Here is a 20,153-nt window from a genome sequence, read left to right as displayed (position 1 = left end):
TCCTGGCGTGGATGACTTGCCTTTGACCGGAATGGGGAGGAGAGTAGTTGAGGTGCTCGTAAGGTGGCCCAGACATTCTTGACCGCAAAAAAAAAAAAAAGAAAAAAAAGAAAAAGAAGGTCGGTGACCCCATAACACTCGGTTACGTGAAGTCATCGTATGTTGAATTGTCTACAATTGCAGAGTCCACTCATTTAATAGCTTAGCTGTGAGGAGGATTAAAGGATAGACTGGCATTTATATGCACTGCATTAGTCTTGCAAATGACGCACTTGTTGAAATCAAGCCACTGGTAGCCCAATACAGGACCAACCAAGTAACTCGAGCTCAACTTGTGGCCGGATCGTTAAAAGGGTCACTTGAGATGAGCTTGCTACATAACAAATCAAGTTTGAACATATTTTTTAAGCTTGTTTATGTTCCACACCAAGCTCCAACAATACGTCTACTCGACTTCATAAACATAATGTTGCATTGAAAATCAAGCTGCTCATTACCCTATCTCCAATTATTACCCTAATTTTTCTCTCCACTCGTTACCCCAAAAAGGCAAAAACCAAACCCAAAAATTCTCAAAAATTCATCCGAACAAAGCATTAAACTTTTAGATGGATTGGTAGTTAACAATCTAATACTATGGTATTAAAGCAGGTAATAGATCCTGTATTCTAATCTCATCGCTTGCCTAATTGATTTAATAATTGTATGTGTTTAGCACGGTTATAGAAGAGGATCTGGCTACACTTGAGAAGGGTGTATTGAGAATATAAATAATAATGTTGTCCCTGTTGATAATCCGTAAACTATACATCGTAGGCTATGTTTGGATCTAACCTGGATAAATTGAAAAATCATAGAGAATAATCTCGGTAGGTGTTTCGTGAACCTGATACGTTTTTAGAAGTACCATGCCAAGTAGTGGTACCATGTATGTTACGGGTATGAGTACGATTGGATTCAGTGCACGGCTGAGATTTGCCACAGGATCATGTCTAGTTAATGTCTTGTTTTCAATTTTTGAATAGAACAAGTCTGAATTTTTTGAGTATAGCATCTCACCCCCTGATAGAGAAGTATGCTTAGAGTTGTGTCCCTACCGTTTGTGTTGGAGATCCAGCCTTGTGAGAGGGTATATTTGGTGCACAGAAATAGTACCAGTACGTATGGGAAAGGACATCAAGCACCAAGGAAAGCGGCAACTAAATGAGCTTGAACGCGGCCTATGTTTGATCGGCATAGTCTAGCGTGTGATTGGATCCCTAAAAGCCTTTGGTGAGTCTCATTTCTTTTGAGTGCATCGAATAACTTGAATGAAGATGTATACAGGCACTGGTGTAGCCAAGAATTAACATGAATGGGGGTACTGCCGTTGCGTACAGGGCCTTTCAGACTTGAACTCAACTCTATATGCTATAATGAGGACAATATTCATAATGCTAATACAGCTCATGCTTCAATGCAAATGAAATTTCCAGTTCCTCTCTTTTCTTTTTCCGTCAAGAGGCATTGCATGCACAACAACGTCAACCGCCGTGACAGTTCCTCAACCACAATGGCAAGCACAACCCCAAGAAGAACAACAACTATACATCAGAAACCCCACCACAATAATTACCACATGGCACAAACTAGTTCCCAGGAGGAGAAGTTTTACGTGAAAGCCAGAATCTCCAGTGGATTTCCAAGACAAGAAGATTATATTAAAAGCTAATTGAGTCGACATGTGAAACATTGATGTGTTAAGAAAGGAGACACGAGCATAAGAACAGTATTACGACCTTCCTCTTAAGAACTAGCATTGACAATATGATGAATCCTTGTTGTAGTTATGACCCGTTATCGTGCTTCCAAAATTGACATTGTCACATCATTCTCAGAACAAATTTCGGGGCATTTGTCTAGAGATTGATCTAGGACACTCATACTAAATGAAAATGCAGGTTGTTTTGGAGATGGGAGAAGGGAAGCATCATTACTAAGCATTGATACAACATCAGACATGGTTGGCCTATCAGCTGCACTTTCTTGTACGCAAAGCAGTCCTATATTTATGTATCTCAGCAGTGTGTTTGTGGAAAATATATCTTCTAATATCGGATCTTTCTTGTCCCCTGCCACTCTACCACAAGTCCCATGCCTGTACAAGCAATTTTTAATCATTAGTACATCTCCATATAAGAAAGTATACAAAAGAGGTACAAAAGGGAAAAGAACTTAGAATTGGAATGGGATTTTTATTAACTCACATATCCTAGAAGATTAAGGGAATGACCGTTATAGAAGCTTGTGTTCCTTTTGCCACTTAGAATTTCTAACAACAGTACTCCAAAGCTGAAGACATCAGATTTGACGGAGAAGAGACCGTTAAAGGCATATTCCGGTGACATGTAGCTGCTGGATTTAAGTACAAAACAAATCATCTAAGGTAAATTTATGCAGAAATAAGCTGTTTGGGTGCAAAGGAATGGAAGTGTTTGATGTTAGTCTGACTTACTAAGTGCCAACGATTCTCTTTGTTGCTTGTGATCCGTTGCCACCGAATATTCTTGCCATCCCAAAATCTGATATTTTTGGGTTCATGTCCTTATCCAAGAGAATGTTGCTAGCTTTCGAATCCCGGTGGATAATTCATAACCTTGAATAATCATGAAGATAGAGAAGCCCTTGAGCAATTCCTAAAATAATTTTAAGGCGCAATTCCCAATGTAGTATCCTGTGCTTGATCGGATCTGTCTCAATATATGCAGAAAAATACAAATGGAACAATTCCTAAGCATAGAACAAGCACAATCATGTCTAATTCAATCTCTTGGGATATGTAGGAAGTACACACCAAAAAGGAAGAAATCCAAGCTTTTGTTGGGCATATACTCATAGATCAAAAAATTTTCATCTCTGTCAATACAGCAGCCCAATAGTTTTGCTATGAGCATTGCCTCATTTTGAAATTCCTCCAATCCCTGTCCAGATTTTCTGGAAAGCATTTTCACAGCCACCGTATGTCCTCTGTGTAACTTTCCCTGATATATATCAATGACCTATGTTTCTTTATGATCTTTGTAAATTAACTGCAAGATACTATCGTGGAGTAACAAGCTAAGTTAAAGAAATAATCATTTGTGTCAAACACCTGATGATAAATTTTACCTTGTAAACAGGTCCAAAACCACCCTCTCCGAGCTTATTTGCATTAAAGAAGTTATCAGTAGCAGTAGATACACTAGCGAAACTGAACCGTGGTAAATCAACTTCCCCCTTTCTACTATTTTGACTCTTACTCCCTTCAGTCAGTGTGCTGTTGTCAGCTCCAAAGCTTGCGCCAAGATCAAATGACAACAAGTCCTTTGCTATGTTAATTGTATACGGATTTGGGTCATTGATGCATAACAAACACGGAGACTCTAACAAATGCAATCATAGATTTGTCAAAATAAACTTGTCTACCAGACTCAATCAAAAATTCAATATACATGTTATACAAGCCAAAATTTTGAATCCTACAACAAACAAGTACACTTGCACAATAGTAAACACCAGCTATTTTCATGTAAAATGTATTTTCGCTGAATTGCAGGACTGGAATTATGTATCCATACCTTTCTTTTGTAACTTTCTCCTCAAAATACAGTAAAAGAAGGCTGTAGTCAGTAGGGTCATGGAAACTGCAAGTGCCGTGATGATCCATTTCCACCTCATGCTTCTACCTCTGGGTGTGGGATTCACATATCCTGCATTTCAATATTTGAGTACTGCTTGTGAACTTAATAGATTAACCTGTGTAATAGACGTCCGATGTAATATAAGTTAGAGTAACCAAGCATTCAATAAGTAAGAGTTGGCAGAAAAATTCTCTTCTGCTACGCGTGCAATTAGAGCTACTTAAATTGTCTGTAAGTTGAATGTGATACAACCAGTCATACCTGACTCAGAGGATGCCATTCTCACATGGATGTCTTGCCCTCCTCCTTTGATGAATTCTTTAATATCAATCAAACCATAGCAAGCAACCACTTCCCGCCTCGCTTATGTCCAGATTTGCGTAAGCCATACAAGAGCAGTTTCTCAAGCACATTGTCTGACATTCTTCAAGGCTCATCCTTTTGTCGAATGATGAGTTCCGTGTGTTGGCCAATTTGACCGCTGAATACTTGACAAACCCATCTTCTCCACCCTCGTGGCAACCCAAAGGCGTCCTCCGAACACACCCATTTGACCAATCACCAAGTTCCCACTCTCTTGGGTTCACCGGCACAAACTTATCCAAACATCCGCACATTGAAGTGTTTACAATGTTGCAGATACCATACGAGCCACAGGACGCGTACATGTCACAGCCAGCCTCCGGTGCTCTCGCCATAGAGATCCAACCACGGGTTTGATCAACCCATGTCCATTGCCCTACATATCCTTCACTACTCAACACGGTCCTTGTAGCAACTGATGCGTTGGGGACATCGAAAGTGTAGTAAACCTCCTCCATATTGAGATCATAATTGAGTATTAAATCATAGTTGAATCGGAAAATCTGGTTTGAGTCTGAAATCCCGCGAAAGCGGAGACCATTCCCCGGTCCAGACCCATACAAGTAGTCAGCAGTGCCCTTCCTCAGAAACATTTGTGGGTATCCATGCATATCAAGCACGAATGTAAACGCACCTTCACCTGGATCATTATCGCTCTTCCATGAAGATATGTACCATTCTTGACCAGTTAAGAAGTTCTTCCCAAGCTTCATTCCCTGTAAAAGCGTGTTCCCTGGATAATCAAAACTCTGCCATAACAAATTCTCGGCTTTAACTTCATCATCTGCGTTTCTCACAACCATATTAAAATTATTGAAAAGTTGGGCAACTGGATCCTGTGCTGATCTCGAAGCGTTAATAGACCATATGGTGTCATTAGTTCCATTTACAAGGACTAGAATTCCTTGGCTTGTGAGCTTTAGCACGCCTGATGTGTCAAAGAGTGGTGTTTCTCTGTTGGCAACCCATAACACTGCCGTTCCTGTTATTTCCTTGTAATATATTGCCCTGTACCATATTCCCACGTATCGGTTCTTGGAAGCTCCTGGGGTGAAAAAACCCAGTTCAAAGGTTTCACTCGATGAAACTATGGTCTCACCATCTGTAAGTGATTTTGCTGTAGTTATGGTGTCTACACCATTGGAGGTAATTAAGATGGAAAATAATAGAGACAATACGCAAAGAGGTATAACAAATCCTTCCATTTGATTTCTTTAACAATACTTCTGCTCAGGTCTCTTTGAAGATTATAGTCATCTTTTCTAATATATAAAGGGAGAGTACCGTGTCTTCTTCTTCTATTTTTTAAGCCCCATCTAATATATAAAAAGAGAACACCAGCGTCTCCCATTTGTGAAGCCCCCGTCACAAAAGTGATTTCCACTTTTGTCCAAAAATATTGTAGATTTTACAGTTTTTTCACTATGGAATAAAGTAACTGCTGGGGTAAAATTGGAAAAACACTCCCACTCCAACTTCCATACCCCACGTCTCCTTCAAATCCTTCCACAAAAAACTGTGGCTTTCTTCACTTCCCTTTTGGTAGAACAGGCAGAATATTTTGTCTGTTTCGTCATTGTCAATAGATCAATTTCCACATGTTATGTAACAAAACAACAATGGAAACCCGAAAGCCGAAACTCCCAACAGATTGAAATGATCGAGCTACATTCTCGCGGAGTTGATATTCCTTGATGAACTCCAAATGGTGCATGAAGCCTCTACAAGTAAAACTTGCCAGGAACTGAGGTCAACAACAGTTACAAAATTTGTTTGAGTGAACTGAGAGCAATTTCAGATTCTGTGTCAATACGTAGCTTGACTCCGACACAAATCAACAGTACTCTTTAGACTATTTTTCCAAGAAAATTGAAGAATCCCTGATGCGCTTCAGAAGCTTGGGGAACATTTACACACACAACCCAAAACAAGTAAACAAAGAAGAAAACCATTAAACCAATAAAATGGCATGTAGGGTACAATAAAAAAGAAGAAGAGGCTTCTTAAGACAAGAAGGTTGAAGGGAAAGTCCCTCGAAAGGTTCTGGCACCAGAACTTCCAATAGAGTAATGGACATACAGCATCGTTTGGGGGGAAAAAAAATTACGTAATATCAAAATCCATACATGCGAAACCAGAGTTTTTCTTTCATGCCCCACGGTGGTATTGGGGCATGGATGCCTCTTAAATATGAACCTTTAGATTGAAAAATGAATAAATCTCAGCCATTAGATCAAAATCACTCACAAAAACAAGTTGGTTTTAAGATTTTTCCGCAGGCCACATTTACTGCAATGTACAATTATATTTACCAATGATCATACTTATCATAATGTATGACCACAATTTATATTCACACTTACCACAATATATGACCACACCTACTATAAGTGGAAGTTGAGATTAAAAAAAGAAGATTTCAAACAGTTGAGGGAAATTAGAGACACGGATGCCCAAAACCGGACCGGGACATCATAGCCAGATCCGCCAATCATGTATCAATTAAAGAGCTTAAAGGCACGTCAGGCAACCAAATATAGTGAGAACAAATGTGAGGGACACAGAAACTAATGGCCTTTGAATGGTTTAAGGATTCATTACCTCCTTGTATCTTCAACTATTCAAAGCTGACGGCCCAAATTGTATGGAGAGGACGAGGAAAGTGACCTCTTAACAAATGGATGGTCCCAAGAGCTGATCAGAAGTCGTGGGACGTACACTTGGGGGGTTAACTTGTCTTCTTAAGGCCCGTTCCAGAAACTTTCTAAAAAAAATAAATACTTATTTAATTTGGAACTTTTTAAAGAAAAATAAGAAAGGTTGTTCCACAAAGCTCAAATAAGTAGCTTATTTTACATTTTCAAACTAAAATATTGTAACGCCCCAAGCAGACCACTGGCCCAGTACCTTGATTTTGATCCACAGGCCACATCACATGGCCCAAAAGCTTAAGCACAAGGTACTAGTAGTAGCCCACAAGGTTTGTTATATGCCCAAGATCATCCATGTAGACTTCCGATGTGGGACGGGGTGTTACAATCTCCCCAACTTTATAGCCTCGCGCCCTCGCGAGGGGTTGAGCACTATAATCACCATTATAAATCAAACCAACAACCAAATCAAACCAAACTCCAAGGGCCCACACGGTCGTGTACATGGATGGCTTTGATACCACCTGTAACGCCCCAAGCAGACCACTGGCCCAGTACCTTGATTTTGATCCACAGGCCACACCACATGGCCCAAAAGCTTAAGCACAAGGTACTAGTAGTAGCCCACAAGGTTTGTTATATGCCCAAGATCATCCATGTAGACTTCCGATGTGGGACGGGGTGTTACAAATATAATGTAAATGAAAAATAATTTTTTAATTTTTTTGCACCGTATTAAAGATCTCAATGAGATCTATCAAATAAGATCTATATTGATAGAAAAATTATTTGCGTAAGTATATGATTTTTGAGCTTAAAAATTGCCTTATTAAAAAATAAGTACTTATTCACCATTTTATAGAACATGCCTTATTATTGCTCAAAAAATAACAACTTTTATGCGTTCTGGAACGAACCCGAAATGGCATGGGGCTATCTCCTTAAATGGTAAGTGTAGGGGTTCGATTTAGGAGGAGGGACCTTCGCCTGAACTTGTACTTCACTTCCGCTGCTCCGTTCCTCCGCCGCTGGACCTGCAACAAGTCACTAAGGCTGGAATAGCCTTGTGACCCTCCGACGATCAAGTTAGATGTAAGGAGAGTTGCTTTTAGGTCTAGGGTTAGGGGAAGATGGCATACCTCTCAAAGATGAATATCCCTTTGTATTTATAGACCTAGGTTAACTTGGGCTCCAAGCCAGTGCGTGGAGGTCACGCTTAGGTAACCGCCCTTGGTGACCTCATAGATGATGCCACGGGATAAGACGGTTATGAAGCACATGGGCAGATGATCCTTTTCGCCACGTATCGTTCATGGTCCCCTCCTGCTATGCTGCATTCTGCCAAAAGACCCAAACGGAATGCATACCTCGGTAACTAACCGAAGTGTAAACAGGAGACTTGACGCCGAGCGAGTAAACAGAAAGATATACACAGGCCCATGTCAATATGAGGACTCGGTTGATGGTGGTCCGGTTATATTACCGAGACAATTACCGAAGCCTCCACAATAGCCCCTCAAGTCCCTGGAGCGTTGCACCTCTGCTTCAGGGTCTTGATCCTATCGTATGAGACATCAGGCCTTGGTCTTTCTTTTTAGAGAATAACCGAAGGGTGAAGTTGCTTCGGTAGATTTCGTTCAACCCGCGCCAGAGAAGAGCCACGTGTCAACTGTTGCCGAGATCTCAGAATCAAAAAGCTGCCTCGGCACGTGCCATGCCAGTTGATTGGTACGAAACGTCGCTTCGGTGACACGCGTCAACATGCCTAAGGCCTGAATATCCGGCGCCTGTCCTCGGTGCAGAATCCTTGATACTAGCCGTTCGATGATAACACATGTCGATGATCTAACGGCTCAATGCTCGACGCTTCGTTTCCCGCGCAGCTTTCCATCTTTACCAATATAAATAGGAGAGACAGAGGTGAGATCGTCACCCTTTCTTCTGCTTCTGAAGTCGAACCGCCGCCGCCGTATATTTCCAGCTTTCAATCGAGATTTCGATCGTTTTGGTTAGGAGATCTTGCACAAACTTGAGGTATGTCGACCTCCTTGCTTTATTCTCCATGTTTTGATCATTGTTTTTGAGTTTTTTCGCCGTTTTCCTGCACTTGTTACGGCTGAGCAACCGCTCGCCACCGTCTGGTTCAAGGCGGCGCTGGGCTTCTCCAGCGTTGTTCACGCTATTACCGAGGTCTAAACTCATCCCGAGACCTAGATTCATCCCGAGGCCAAAACTCATCCCGAGACCTAGACTCGTCTTGATCTCAAGGGAAAGGGCTTTTTGATCTTTAGAAATTCTTCCGAGAGGGAAGCACCTTCATAGGAAACGATTGTCCGAGGACACCGAGGAGCGATGACCATTCCGCATCGAGCGTTAGACATTGATTTTTCCCTGAGCACATAGCTAACGGGTTTTTTGCATTCCTTTCCTTGGTTAGGCAGAAGCGAATGGTCATCGAGCTCTCTTCGGACAGTTCTGGTAGTTCAGGCTCTTCTCCTATCGAAATTCCCGAGGACATTCGCCAGACACTTCGGGAGAGGGCGTTCTTCCGAACTCCAATCGACTGCGTTGAACCATTTGAACCCTCGAGTGCTCCTCGTGAGGTGACGACATTTGATTCTCAAGAGATGGAGGCCCCAAGTACCTCGAACCAAGGTCCGGGTCCGTTCGCGGATGCCCCCGAGGAGGTACGGGGACGCAGGAGGGCGATGAGGCCATGCCCATACCGAAATCAGTACTTTGACGGCTCCTCGGCTTCTTATGCTGAATTCAAGAGGGTATATAGTGTACCTCATGACGTTGATGTTCGCATTTTACCGAACAGCGATCCCAAGGACCTTCCTCACCGGGAGGGAGCACTCATATTCCCCTTGATGGCTATCACAGAGGGGGGCGTTAGATTCCCCCTTCATCAGTTTGTCCGAAGGGTTCTCCGAGCTCTCTCCCTCACGTCTTCTCAGCTGACGGTGAACTCCTACCGGATCATCACGAGCATTATAGAGCTGAGGAGACAATATAACCTCACGTTCGGACTCGAGGAGCTTTTCGGTGTATACCTCGTTGGAGTTAACCGGGAGAGCGACCGTCACTACCTCTCCTGTAGGACGGGATACGACACCTTCCTTATCGACCATCTTCCTGACTCGGAAGAGTGGGCGAGTATTTATGTGTCGGTCACCGGGAATTTTATGTTTGGGCCCGGGGAGAGCGCGGACACAGCCACCACAGTTCAGTTCGAAACCGGGGCTCCTGGTCGGTAGAAGCATCTTCTTAGCTTTATTATGTTTGCACATTTTTCTTTCCTCATTGTATACTGATTCTTCCATTCTCTATCTTTCAGCCGAGGGAATCGTTGCAGAGCTTCGGGCAAGGGCTAACCGAGCGCAAATAATAGCTGCTTACGCCATTCCTATCACGAGTCGGTATGCACCTGAACTGCTCGGATACAAACCGACTTATACCGGCTATTTGAAAAAGAAGCCGAGGCAGCAAGGAGTCTCTCGAGGGGGACGAGGACGTGGCCGAGGGAGAAGCCAAGGAAGAGGAGAAGGTAGGAGAGGAGGAGCTGGGGCGACAGAAGACGAAGTTGGTGATTCTGGTCCCCGAGGCGTGATCCGAGAAGAAATCGACCGGGAGACCCCAGAAAGGACGGGACTTAGTGGAGAGATGAGCGGCCGTGGAAGAGAAGTGCTCAACCTTCGGCGCCAAAGGCCACGAGGACGGGGTGCCGGCGTCAGGATAGGCTCGCCGGGGGCTGGAGCTTCGAGGGTGATCCCTGTTTCTCCTCAGGAGCCTCCGGAGAAGAGGGCTCGAACCGAGGAGGAAAGCTTCGGACGAGGAAGGGGCGGGGAGCCGATCTTGATAGAAGAAACGGGGACCCGAGGAGATGAGGGAGATGTGGAGAGCCGGGGAGGAACCGAAACGGGGACTCGTGTTCCGGCGAGGGAGGTCCCCTGGGCCCCCGAGGTTCGTCACTACTCGGGGCACCTAATTCATCACGCCGATAGCGCGTCTTCTAACATTGGGACGGCGTTTGGGCTGCTTCGGTCGTGTATTCTTCCGAAGGATGCCCGGGCTGTTGAGGGGTGCACCGTGGATCTGACAGGAGAGATAGCGTAGGCACTTCTGAAAGTAAGTTACTTCTGAAAGTTTCTTCTTACTCCTTTGATCGTTTTGTTGGAATTTTGATCAATTTTAATTGTGTTGGTAGGCCGGCGCTCGGGTGCTCGCTGTGAACGAACAATGCCAGGCACGAGAGCAGGAGATGGAGCTGCTGAGGAAGACTCTTGCTCAGAGAGAGGACGACCTGAAAGTGGCGAGGGAGACTTGTGACCTCTACCTAGCCGACTTTCAGCGGTGCGACCGGGAGCGGGTACTTGCCGAAGGGAGGGCCAAAAAAGCTGAGGAGGATGCTGACACATTGAGGGCTGCTGGAGCTCGGGAGGTCGAGTTTGCACGGAACAAAGGCTACGATGAAGGCTGGGATGCTGCCGGAGTGGAATATAAGAAGCAGGTCCGGGAGATAGAAGCCGAGCTTTTCAGAGATCGGTTCTTGGACGGACTTCGGTACGGCCACGAGGCCTTAATAAGCAAGCTTACTCTGCCAGAGGGTTCGGAGCTTCGAACCGTGCCTGAGCCCCCTCCTGAAGAGCTCGTGCTACCGGAGGAGGAAAGCGAGCAGGTGCCGAACCAGGAGCCCCAAGCGACCGAGGAGCCAGCTGACCTTAGCGCCCCTATTCCCTGATGAAGCATAGGAACTTTATATTTCGTAGCTCTGAAAAAGTACTTTAATTTTTGCCTGAATGGTCGGTTTACTGGACGGCTCCGGACATTTGGAGTTTGCCGTTCCAGGGATTGTAATCGTTTGATACTTGAAGTAGTACCTTTTTGGTTTATTGTTCGTGAATGAATGCTCTTCTTTTCTTGAATGTTTTTATCTTTGAAATGCTTGTTTGATTGGTTTGCTCCTTAGGTTATGATGCCCCTGCTTCGGTGGGACTTAAAAAGTTTGTAGAAACAAGTTTAACCGAAGCTTTAACCGAATCGTTTTGCCAAGCATAAAAAAGATGTTCAATCAAGAAAAAGTGACTCGTTCCGAAGCCCCAGCTTAGTAGGACCGAATCAGAACCATTCATTGTAATGAACTTTTGACATTGCACGCCCCTGCTGATTAATAGAAATGAGCTTATCGAGCAGGCGCGGGATTGTATTACTGCTAGGGACGTAGGCCGGCGTAATGAAGTGGTATGGCTTCTGCCATAGGTTCGTGACGCGGCGAGTCCGAACAGTGAGAAATTTCTGATGGGTCGGTGTAAGGGGCTCGGAGAAAAAGGCCGAGTATCCTTACAGCGAGTGACCAGAAATTTAGACGACCGAAGAGGCCCGGGCGACTTGGTGGGGATTTTTCTCCGAGGGTATCACCTATGGGAGAATAATATCCCTGAAGTCGGTATAAAATGGTCCGGGCAAGAATAGGCCAAGTATAAGTAATTTAAACAATCAGTGTACGAATAGTGCCAAAGTGCATTCTCATTAAAACTCGGGGTATTGTCAATACATAAGCAGATTGCTTTCAAAACTTTCTCAAAAGAAAATGCAACGTAATAAGGACAAAACGAGCTTCGGTGGCCGAGCACTATCCGTAGAACTTCTTCAGATTGTTGGCGTTCCATGACTTAGCAATGGGGGAACCATCCAGTTTCTCCAATTTGTAATTACCCGAACCGAGGTGCTTGAGAACTCGGTAAGGACCCTCCCAATTGGGCATTAACTTTCGCTTTTTGGACTTCTCCACCACCTTTTTCCAAACGAGATCGTTAGGCTTAAACGACCGGAGGCGCACGCTTCGGTTGTAACCCTTTGCAACCTCCTGTTGGTATGAAGCGAGCTTTATCCTTGCGTTGTCCCGTTCTTCTTCGGCTAAATCGAGGTCCGAAGCAATGGTGGTGTTGTTGACCGACTCATCAAAATTTTCTGTTCTCATTGTTGGAAGTCCGACTTGGAGTGGGATGACCGCCTCCATTCCGAATGCCAAGGAAAAAGGTGTGCGACCGGTTGATCGCCGAGGCGTCGTACGATAGCCCCAGAGTACCCTGGGCAGCTCTTCGGCCCATTTTCCTCGCCGTGACTCGAGTCGTCGCTTTAGCCCGGATGAAATTGCTTTGTTTGCCGCCTCAGCCTGTCCGTTGCCCTGGGGGTAAGCCGGAGTGGACGTGTCCCATTTGATACCGTATTCGTCAAGCAGAGCCCGGTACTTCATTCCTGTAAACTGCCCTCCATTGTCAGTAATTATGGCGAACGGCACACCGAAGCGTGAGATGATGTTGCGCCACACAAAGCGGATGACGTCTGTTTCTTCAATGGTTACCAGGGGCTCGGCCTCGACCCATTTCAAGAAATAATCTGTTGCGGTTAAAAGGAACTTGAATCCACCCGGAGCGACTGGGAGCTTTCCAACGATATCCATGCCCCATTGGGAGAAGGGCCAGGGGCTGGTGAGAGGGCTCAGGTCCCGGGCCGGCTGATGGATAATGGGAGCGAACATCTGGCACTTTTTGCAACGCTTGACGAACTCTTCAGCGTCCTTCTTCATTGTCGGCCACCAATATCCCTGAGTGAGGGCTCGGTGGGCGAGCGATCGTCCACCGGAGTGACAACCGCTGTCACCGGCGTGAAGCTCTTCGATAATGCCCGGAACTTGATGTGGGTGTGCAACCAATAAGTACGGCCCGGTAAACGATCTTCGGTAAAGCTTGCCGTTGGGATTGAGCCAGAAGAGGGCAGCTTTGTTGCGGAGTCGGTGGGCGTCCTTTTTGTCGGTGGGAAGGGAGTCTTCCCTTAGGTAAAGGACGATTTCATCCATCCAGCTCGGACCGAGCTCTATGTTGAGTACTTCCTTCTGTAGGTCTTCGAGTTCAAAACTGGGCTTGTCAATAGAATTGAAGGAAATGGATCGGTGCCCAGTGCATGAGAATGCCGAAGCGAGACCTGCCAGGGCGTCGGCGTGGGCGTTCTGTTCCCTTGAAATATGCTCGACTCTGATTGCTTTAAAGCGTTGAATGAGCTGGACTGCGGTGCTTAGGTAGGTACGCATGCGGTCATCCCGAGCTTCGTATTCTTCAGAGAGTTGGTTAACCACCAACTGGGAGTCGCTGTAAACGACGAGCTCTTCGATGCCAATGGCTTCGGCAGTCTTGAGTCCGGAGATCAACGCCTCATATTCGGCCTCGTTGTTAGAGGCTGGGAAATTGATGGAGAAGGAGCTTTCGTGCAAGACACCGGAGGGTGAGAGAAGAACGACGCCCGCACCTGCGCCTCGGCTGTTGGATGCGCCATCGACGTACATTTTCCATACATCTCCGTGAAAGAGCTGCCAAGCTGCGCTAGGGTTGGCCTGGAGTACTGCTTCGGTGCTCGGTGGGGGTGCCGAAGCAGATACGTTGGGCGGTGTAAGCTCTGCGATGAAGTCAGCCAGAACCTGAGCCTTTATTGCTGTCCGAGGCTGAAAGTGGATTTCGAAATTGGCAATCTCAACGGCCCATTGTGAAATTCGGTTGGAGAGATCGGCCTTTCGGAGAAGAGATTTGAGGGGGAACTCGGTCAGGATGATGATGCGATGAGACTGGAAGTACGGGGCAAGCTTTCGGGAGGCTGAGATTAGGGCGAGCACGAGCTTCTCCAGGGGGAGGTAGCGCGTCTCGGCGGGAGTCATGGTTTTGCTGGAGTAGTAGATTGGCTGGTGCTCCCGACCCTCCTGTCGGACGAGCACCGAGCTGACGGCGTGCGGGGAGACAGCTAGATAGAGGAACAGGTCTTCCTGGTCCCTTGGAGTGACGAGGAGTGGAGCCGTGGAAAGATACTCCTTTAGTCGCTGGAGGGCTTGGTCACATTCTTCTGTCCAGTTGAAGCTTCGTCGGCTGCCTTTTAGTAGAGCGAAAAATGGCTGACATTTGTCCGAGGAGCGACTTATAAACCGATTCAAAGCAGCAGCCATCCCGGTTAGACGCTGAACATCGCGCTTGTTGTGGGGAGCCGAGAGCTGATCAATTGCTTGAATTTGGGAAGGGTCGGCCTCAATACCGCGCCGGGAGACGAGATGGCCGAGAAATTTTCCGGAGCTGACGCCGAATACGCATTTCTCGGCATTGAGGCGGAGTTTGTGGCGCTTGAGTATCTCAAAGACTTCGGCAAGGTGAGTTAGATGATCACCGGCGCGAAGACTTTTAACCACCATGTCGTCAATGTATGCCAGCATAGTGTCTCCCAGTAATTGCTCGAACATCTTGGTTATCATTCGCTGGAAGGTTGCTCCGGCATTTTTCAAACCGAAGGGCATTACGAGGTAACCGAAGATCCCGTGGGGGGTAATGAAGGCGGTGTTCTCGATATCGCCTTCGCTCATGGCGATCTGGTGGTAGCCCCGGTACGCATCCAAAAAGCTGAGTCGCTCGTGACCAGAGGTGGCGTCGACAAGCTGGTCGATTCGGGGAAGAGGAAAGAAGTCCTTCGGGCAGGCATCGTTAAGGTTGGAGTAGTCGACGCAGACACGCCATTTGCCATTCTTCTTCTTGACTACGACGGTGTTAGCCAACCACTTGGGGTACTGGACCTCTCTGATTGCCCCAGCGTTTAGGAGTCGGTTGACTTCTTCAATGACGGCCTCGGAGTGAATGGGAGAGGACCGTCGTGCTTTCTGTACGACCGGTCGCTTGGCTTTGTCGATGTTGAGCTCGTGGCAGATGAAAGAGGGGTCGAGCCCCGGCATCTCGTAGGGAGTCCAGGCGAACATTTCAATGTTTCGGTTGAGAAAAGCTACCGTCTCATTCCGATCAGTGTCACTAAGTGAGGAACTGACAAGGAAGAAGCGGGAGCCGTCCTCGGTGATTGGGATTGTGGCCACATCTTCGACGGTTTTGTCGTCGGGGGATCTGCCGACGTCCTCCAAAACTGGGGCTTCTGGTTCTTCAATGAGATTCACCCGGGGGGTCTGTTTGGTGCTTCGGACAGCGTTGACGTAGCACTGCTTGGCCGCGGTCTGGTCTCCGTACAGGTCTTCCTGGTGCCCGTTAGTGCCGATGAAACGTACCACTTGGTGATAAGTGGAGGCAATCGCTTTAAGCCTATGCAGCCAGGTTCGACCAACAATGGCGTTGTAAGGGCCAGGGACGTCGACCACCACAAAGTCTATTTCAAGCGTTACCGAGCCGGCACGGACAGGAAGAGTGATCATACCGATGGGCCAGACAGGAGCTCCGTTGAAGCCGATAAGGGGAACTTCGGAAGGACGGAGGTCGGTCTCGGGAATCTTCAGATCCTTGAAAAGGGAATAGTACATGACTTCGGCAGAGCTGCCCTGGTCTACGAGGACGCGACGGACGTTGAAATTTCCGATGCGTAGCGTGACCACGAGGGCGTCGTTGTGGGGAAGCTGGACGCGGTCGAGATCCTTCTCGGTAAACGTTATCGTCCATTTGGAGCCGTCGTCGGTTCTGGGGCGCTTCGGTTCGGGGCCAACTAGCATGACCTGCTTGGAGGAGGAGGCTTCATTCAATTCTGCCCGGATGACTCGGGCGGCTTCGGGGTTCAAGGGACCGTGTATGACGTTGATTGTCTGTACCTCTTCCTCGGTATGTGATTCGGTCCTCTGTGTCCTAGCCGTCGTCTTCTCGTGATCGATGAAGTTGCCGAGGTGGCCACCAGCAACAAGCTGTTCCAAGTAGGCCTTGAAGGGCTTGCATGCTGTGGTGAAGTGACCTTGCTCGCTATGGTAGCTGCATCGAACGATGGGATTCTTGATTTTCCCATTTTCGGTTCCGAGCTTTTGATTGGGGAAGGAGAAGAAGGGCTGATCCTTCACTTGATCAATGATCCGGTAGATGGGAATGGTGAAGACGGTCTTTTCTGCGTTGAAGTCACTTGGCTTCGGCCCCCTCCTCGGCGACTGCTTGATCGTGTTGACCTGTTTCTTCGGGGTTGAAATAGGTGCGGAGGCCGGTATGGATACCGAAGTGTTCAACGCTTTTGAACTTGTAGGCTTCCCGATGCCTCTCTCTGCCTTGGACTCGATGAGCTGACACCAGTTCTCGATTCGAGTCATAAGGTCCTTCATAGAGTTCGGCTTATGGCGAGCGAGGTCGTCGTAGACTTGCTCGTCCTGGGATGTGAGACCGAGCTTGAATCCTCGGGCAGAGATGACACCGTCGCAACCTTCTATCTCATTGAACAACTCCCAATAACGGCCGGCGTACTGCCGAAGCGTTTCGTCGTTCCTCTTACGGAGGGCTAAGAGGGAGTCGATCTCCTTCTCGTGCTTGTTGCTCGTTACGAACCGTGCCATGAAGGCGTCACAGAGGGAATCGAACGAGGAGATTGACCGAGCCGGGAGTTGATTGAACCAGGTGAGGCCCAGGTTGCCGAGGCTTGCTGGAAACACTTTGCACAGGAAAGCATCGTCCGAGGGTTCATTCCGAAGAAATAGAGACATGACGGTTTTATACTGGACCAGATGAGTGTACGCCTCGGTCTTGCCGTCATATTTTGCGAACTTGGGTTGGGAGAATCCTTTGGGTGGGGTAACCGAGTCGATCTCTCTTGTGAATGGAGAGGTCGAGAGTCGTGCAAGTCGCGCATCGCGATGAGGTCGGATCGAACGGTCGGGGCCGTCTGGACGCTCAGTCGCTGTACGCTTCTTGGGGACGAGTTTGTCCAATCGTTCGTGCTCCTTTCTCTTTGGATCGATACTAACCGTTTTTCTGGGAAAACGCTCCTGGCGATGATGTCGGTAGCTATCCCGAGCGGAAGCCTCGAGGCGCTCGGTGACCGGGCTCCTGCTGTTTGCGCCGCCGGGGTGCGAGACGATGGGACTTCTGGCTCGGGGGCCCTTCAGGCGCTCCCGGTATCCTCTAGTCTGGATCTCGACAAGGCCGTCATCTCCCCTGGATGCCCTTGTGAGGCTAGGGGTAGATTCCCGGCCTGTCCTGCCCACAAGGACGGAGTGGGTGGAGGAGGCAGAGACGCTCCCACCACCGAGCCTGTCAAAGGCCGATGGCCTCCTTCGAAGTTGCGCAGGAGAGCGAGAACGGTCCCTGCGCGATGTTTCTTTTGGGGCTCGTGTGTCCACCGGTCTTGGTGACTCAAGACGATCCTTGACTGAAGGACGGGATCTATGCTCTAGCAGGTGACCGGCTTCGTGACTGCGTGGGGGGGTGCGACGGTTTGTTCTTCCGCCGCGGCTCCCGGAGGAATGAGATGGGGAGATGAGGAGGTGTTTGATCTCTGCCAACTCGTCTCGGACGTGTCTGTCGTGGTCTACAACCGTCGTGAGATCATCGATTTTGCGCTCGAGATGGCGGATGTAGGAGTGGAGCTCGGAGGATGGGCCTGCGTCTGGAGCTGACGCTCCGGCGCCAACTCCGATGGATATGTGGTTCTTTCCATGGGCCGCCGCTCCTCCAGAAGCCAGGCTGTGGTCCACGAGGGAACCGAGCCCGTGGGCGGTACCACCGTGATGTGCGTCGTCGATCTCCACCATGTTTGATTCTGGATGTTTTAACGGAGCAGATGGGGGGAAGTGAAAGTTGAAAGGATGGCTAGGTCCCCAGCGGAGTCGCCAATTGTAGGGGTTCGATTTAGGAGGAGGGACCTTCGCCTGAACTTGTACTTCACTTCCGCTGCTCCGTTCCTCCGCCGTTGGACCTGCAACAAGTCACTAAGGCTGGAATAGCCTTGTGACCCTCCGACGATCAAGTTAGATGTAAGGAGAGTTGCTTTTAGGTCTGGGGTTAGGGGAAGATGGCATACCTCTCAAAGATGAATATCCCTTTGTATTTATAGACCTAGGTTAACTTGGGCTCCAAGCCAGTGCATGGAGGTCACGCTTAGGTAACCGCCCTTGGTGACCTCATAGATGATGCCACGGGATAAGACGGTTATGAAGCACATGGGCAGATGATCCTTTTCGCCACGTATCGTTCATGGTCCCCTCCTGCTATGCTGCATTCTGCCAAAAGACCCAAACGGAATGCACACCTCGGTAACTAACCGAAGTGTAAACAGGAGACTTGACGCCGAGCGAGTAAACAGAAAAATATACACAGGCCCATGTCAATATGAGGACTCGGTTGATGGTGGTCCGGTTATATTACCGAGACAATTACGGAAGCCTCCACAGTAAGTGGACTGCAGAAACGAAAATTATTCAATATTCCCGAAGAATATGAATAGTATACTTCCTCCTCTCACATAATATGTGTGGCCCACACAAAGAACACATATGGGACCTACATGTTATGTGAGATGAGAGAGTATACTGTTCATATACTCCGAGAATATTGAATAACTACTCAGAGCCGAGTCAAGTCAAGACAGAAACAGCAGAATAGATGTGTGGGCATCTCTCCTCCACCGTCCTCCCTATTTTCTACTCTTCTTAAATGGGGTGGGGCTTTGGTGTGGCTGCCGGTCTGGGAGGGGCTGGGGTTTTGGGAGCTGTCGGTAGATGAGGGTTTTCTGTTAGGTTTTGGGGTTTAGGCCAACGGGTGTTTTGAGCTTGGCCCGACAGGTATGGACTTATCCTAATGGGTGTTTCCTTGCTTAGTTTCTTGACTAGGGAGTGTTCGGACAAAGAAGCCATTTTGGCTTATTTTTTGTCTTTATTCAAATTTTTTTCGTATCACTTGGCTTATTATCATTTTTTTGGAGATTATTGCATCCTCACGACAAGAGGAATCTAAAAAGTAAAAATTTTTGACCGAAATCCAATTTTTTTTGAATAAAGACGAAAGTAAATCAATAAGCCAATTTTTTCGTCTTTATTCAAAAAAAATTGGATTTCGGTCAATTTTTTTTACTTTTTAGATTCTTCTTGTCGTGAGGATGCAATAATCCCAAAAAAAATGATAATAAGCCAAGTGATACGAAAAAAATTTGAATAAAGACAAAAAATAAGCCACTGTGGCTTATTTGTCCGAACAGGGCCTAAACTCAGGTTTCGGTTTCGGATTTTTGGACACGTAATTGTTCTTTAAATTTAGGAATTGATTTTTCATAAATTTAGGAATATGATACCTTCGAATCCTAGTTCCTTATTCTTTTTAACAATTTCAAATATTATAAAAAAAATATTCGTTAAAAAAAGCACAAGTACTACTAGTTGTACGTTTACCCAGTACTACTAGTTGTTTACAATTGGTTTGTTGACGAGACTTTTTACAGCGATAACCCAAAAAGTTTTATGGTTTGATTGGGAAGTTATTAGTTTTTCACTTTTCAGGATGCCGGTCCAAGCCCGCCCTCTCCAAACTTTATGGTTGATTGCGAAGTTTATATGTAGGACTAGCGACTCAAGCTGAGTCAAACAATGCAGAGACACATGCTGGAACAAGTCCTTATCGTCTTTATATATTGGTTAATTTCTAGACAGGCATTCAAGGTCGATGACCCAAGCCCGCTCAAGCGGAACTGAGAGCTGTAAATTTAGATA

General features: G+C 47.0%; 1 protein-coding gene and 1 pseudogene across 1 annotated transcript; both read right to left on the bottom strand.

The window, feature by feature from the left end:
- Positions 1 to 1,647: 1,647 nt before the first annotated feature.
- Positions 1,648 to 3,939, bottom strand: LOC131322630 (G-type lectin S-receptor-like serine/threonine-protein kinase At4g03230; annotated as a pseudogene).
- A 46-nt stretch (positions 3,940 to 3,985) lies between these two features.
- LOC131322629 (G-type lectin S-receptor-like serine/threonine-protein kinase At4g27290) lies at positions 3,986 to 5,227 on the bottom strand. Its single transcript, XM_058354024.1, has one exon. It carries the CDS (start codon positions 5,225 to 5,227, stop codon positions 3,986 to 3,988), a length of 1,242 nt encoding a protein of 413 aa, XP_058210007.1.
- Positions 5,228 to 20,153: the final 14,926 nt, after the last annotated feature.

This window comes from Rhododendron vialii, chromosome 4a (assembly GCF_030253575.1).
Source record: "Rhododendron vialii isolate Sample 1 chromosome 4a, ASM3025357v1".
In the NCBI taxonomy this organism is placed as follows: domain Eukaryota; kingdom Viridiplantae; phylum Streptophyta; class Magnoliopsida; order Ericales; family Ericaceae; genus Rhododendron; species Rhododendron vialii.
Note: the sequence above shows the minus strand (reverse complement) of the source record. Positions and strands in the feature narration are given on the sequence as shown.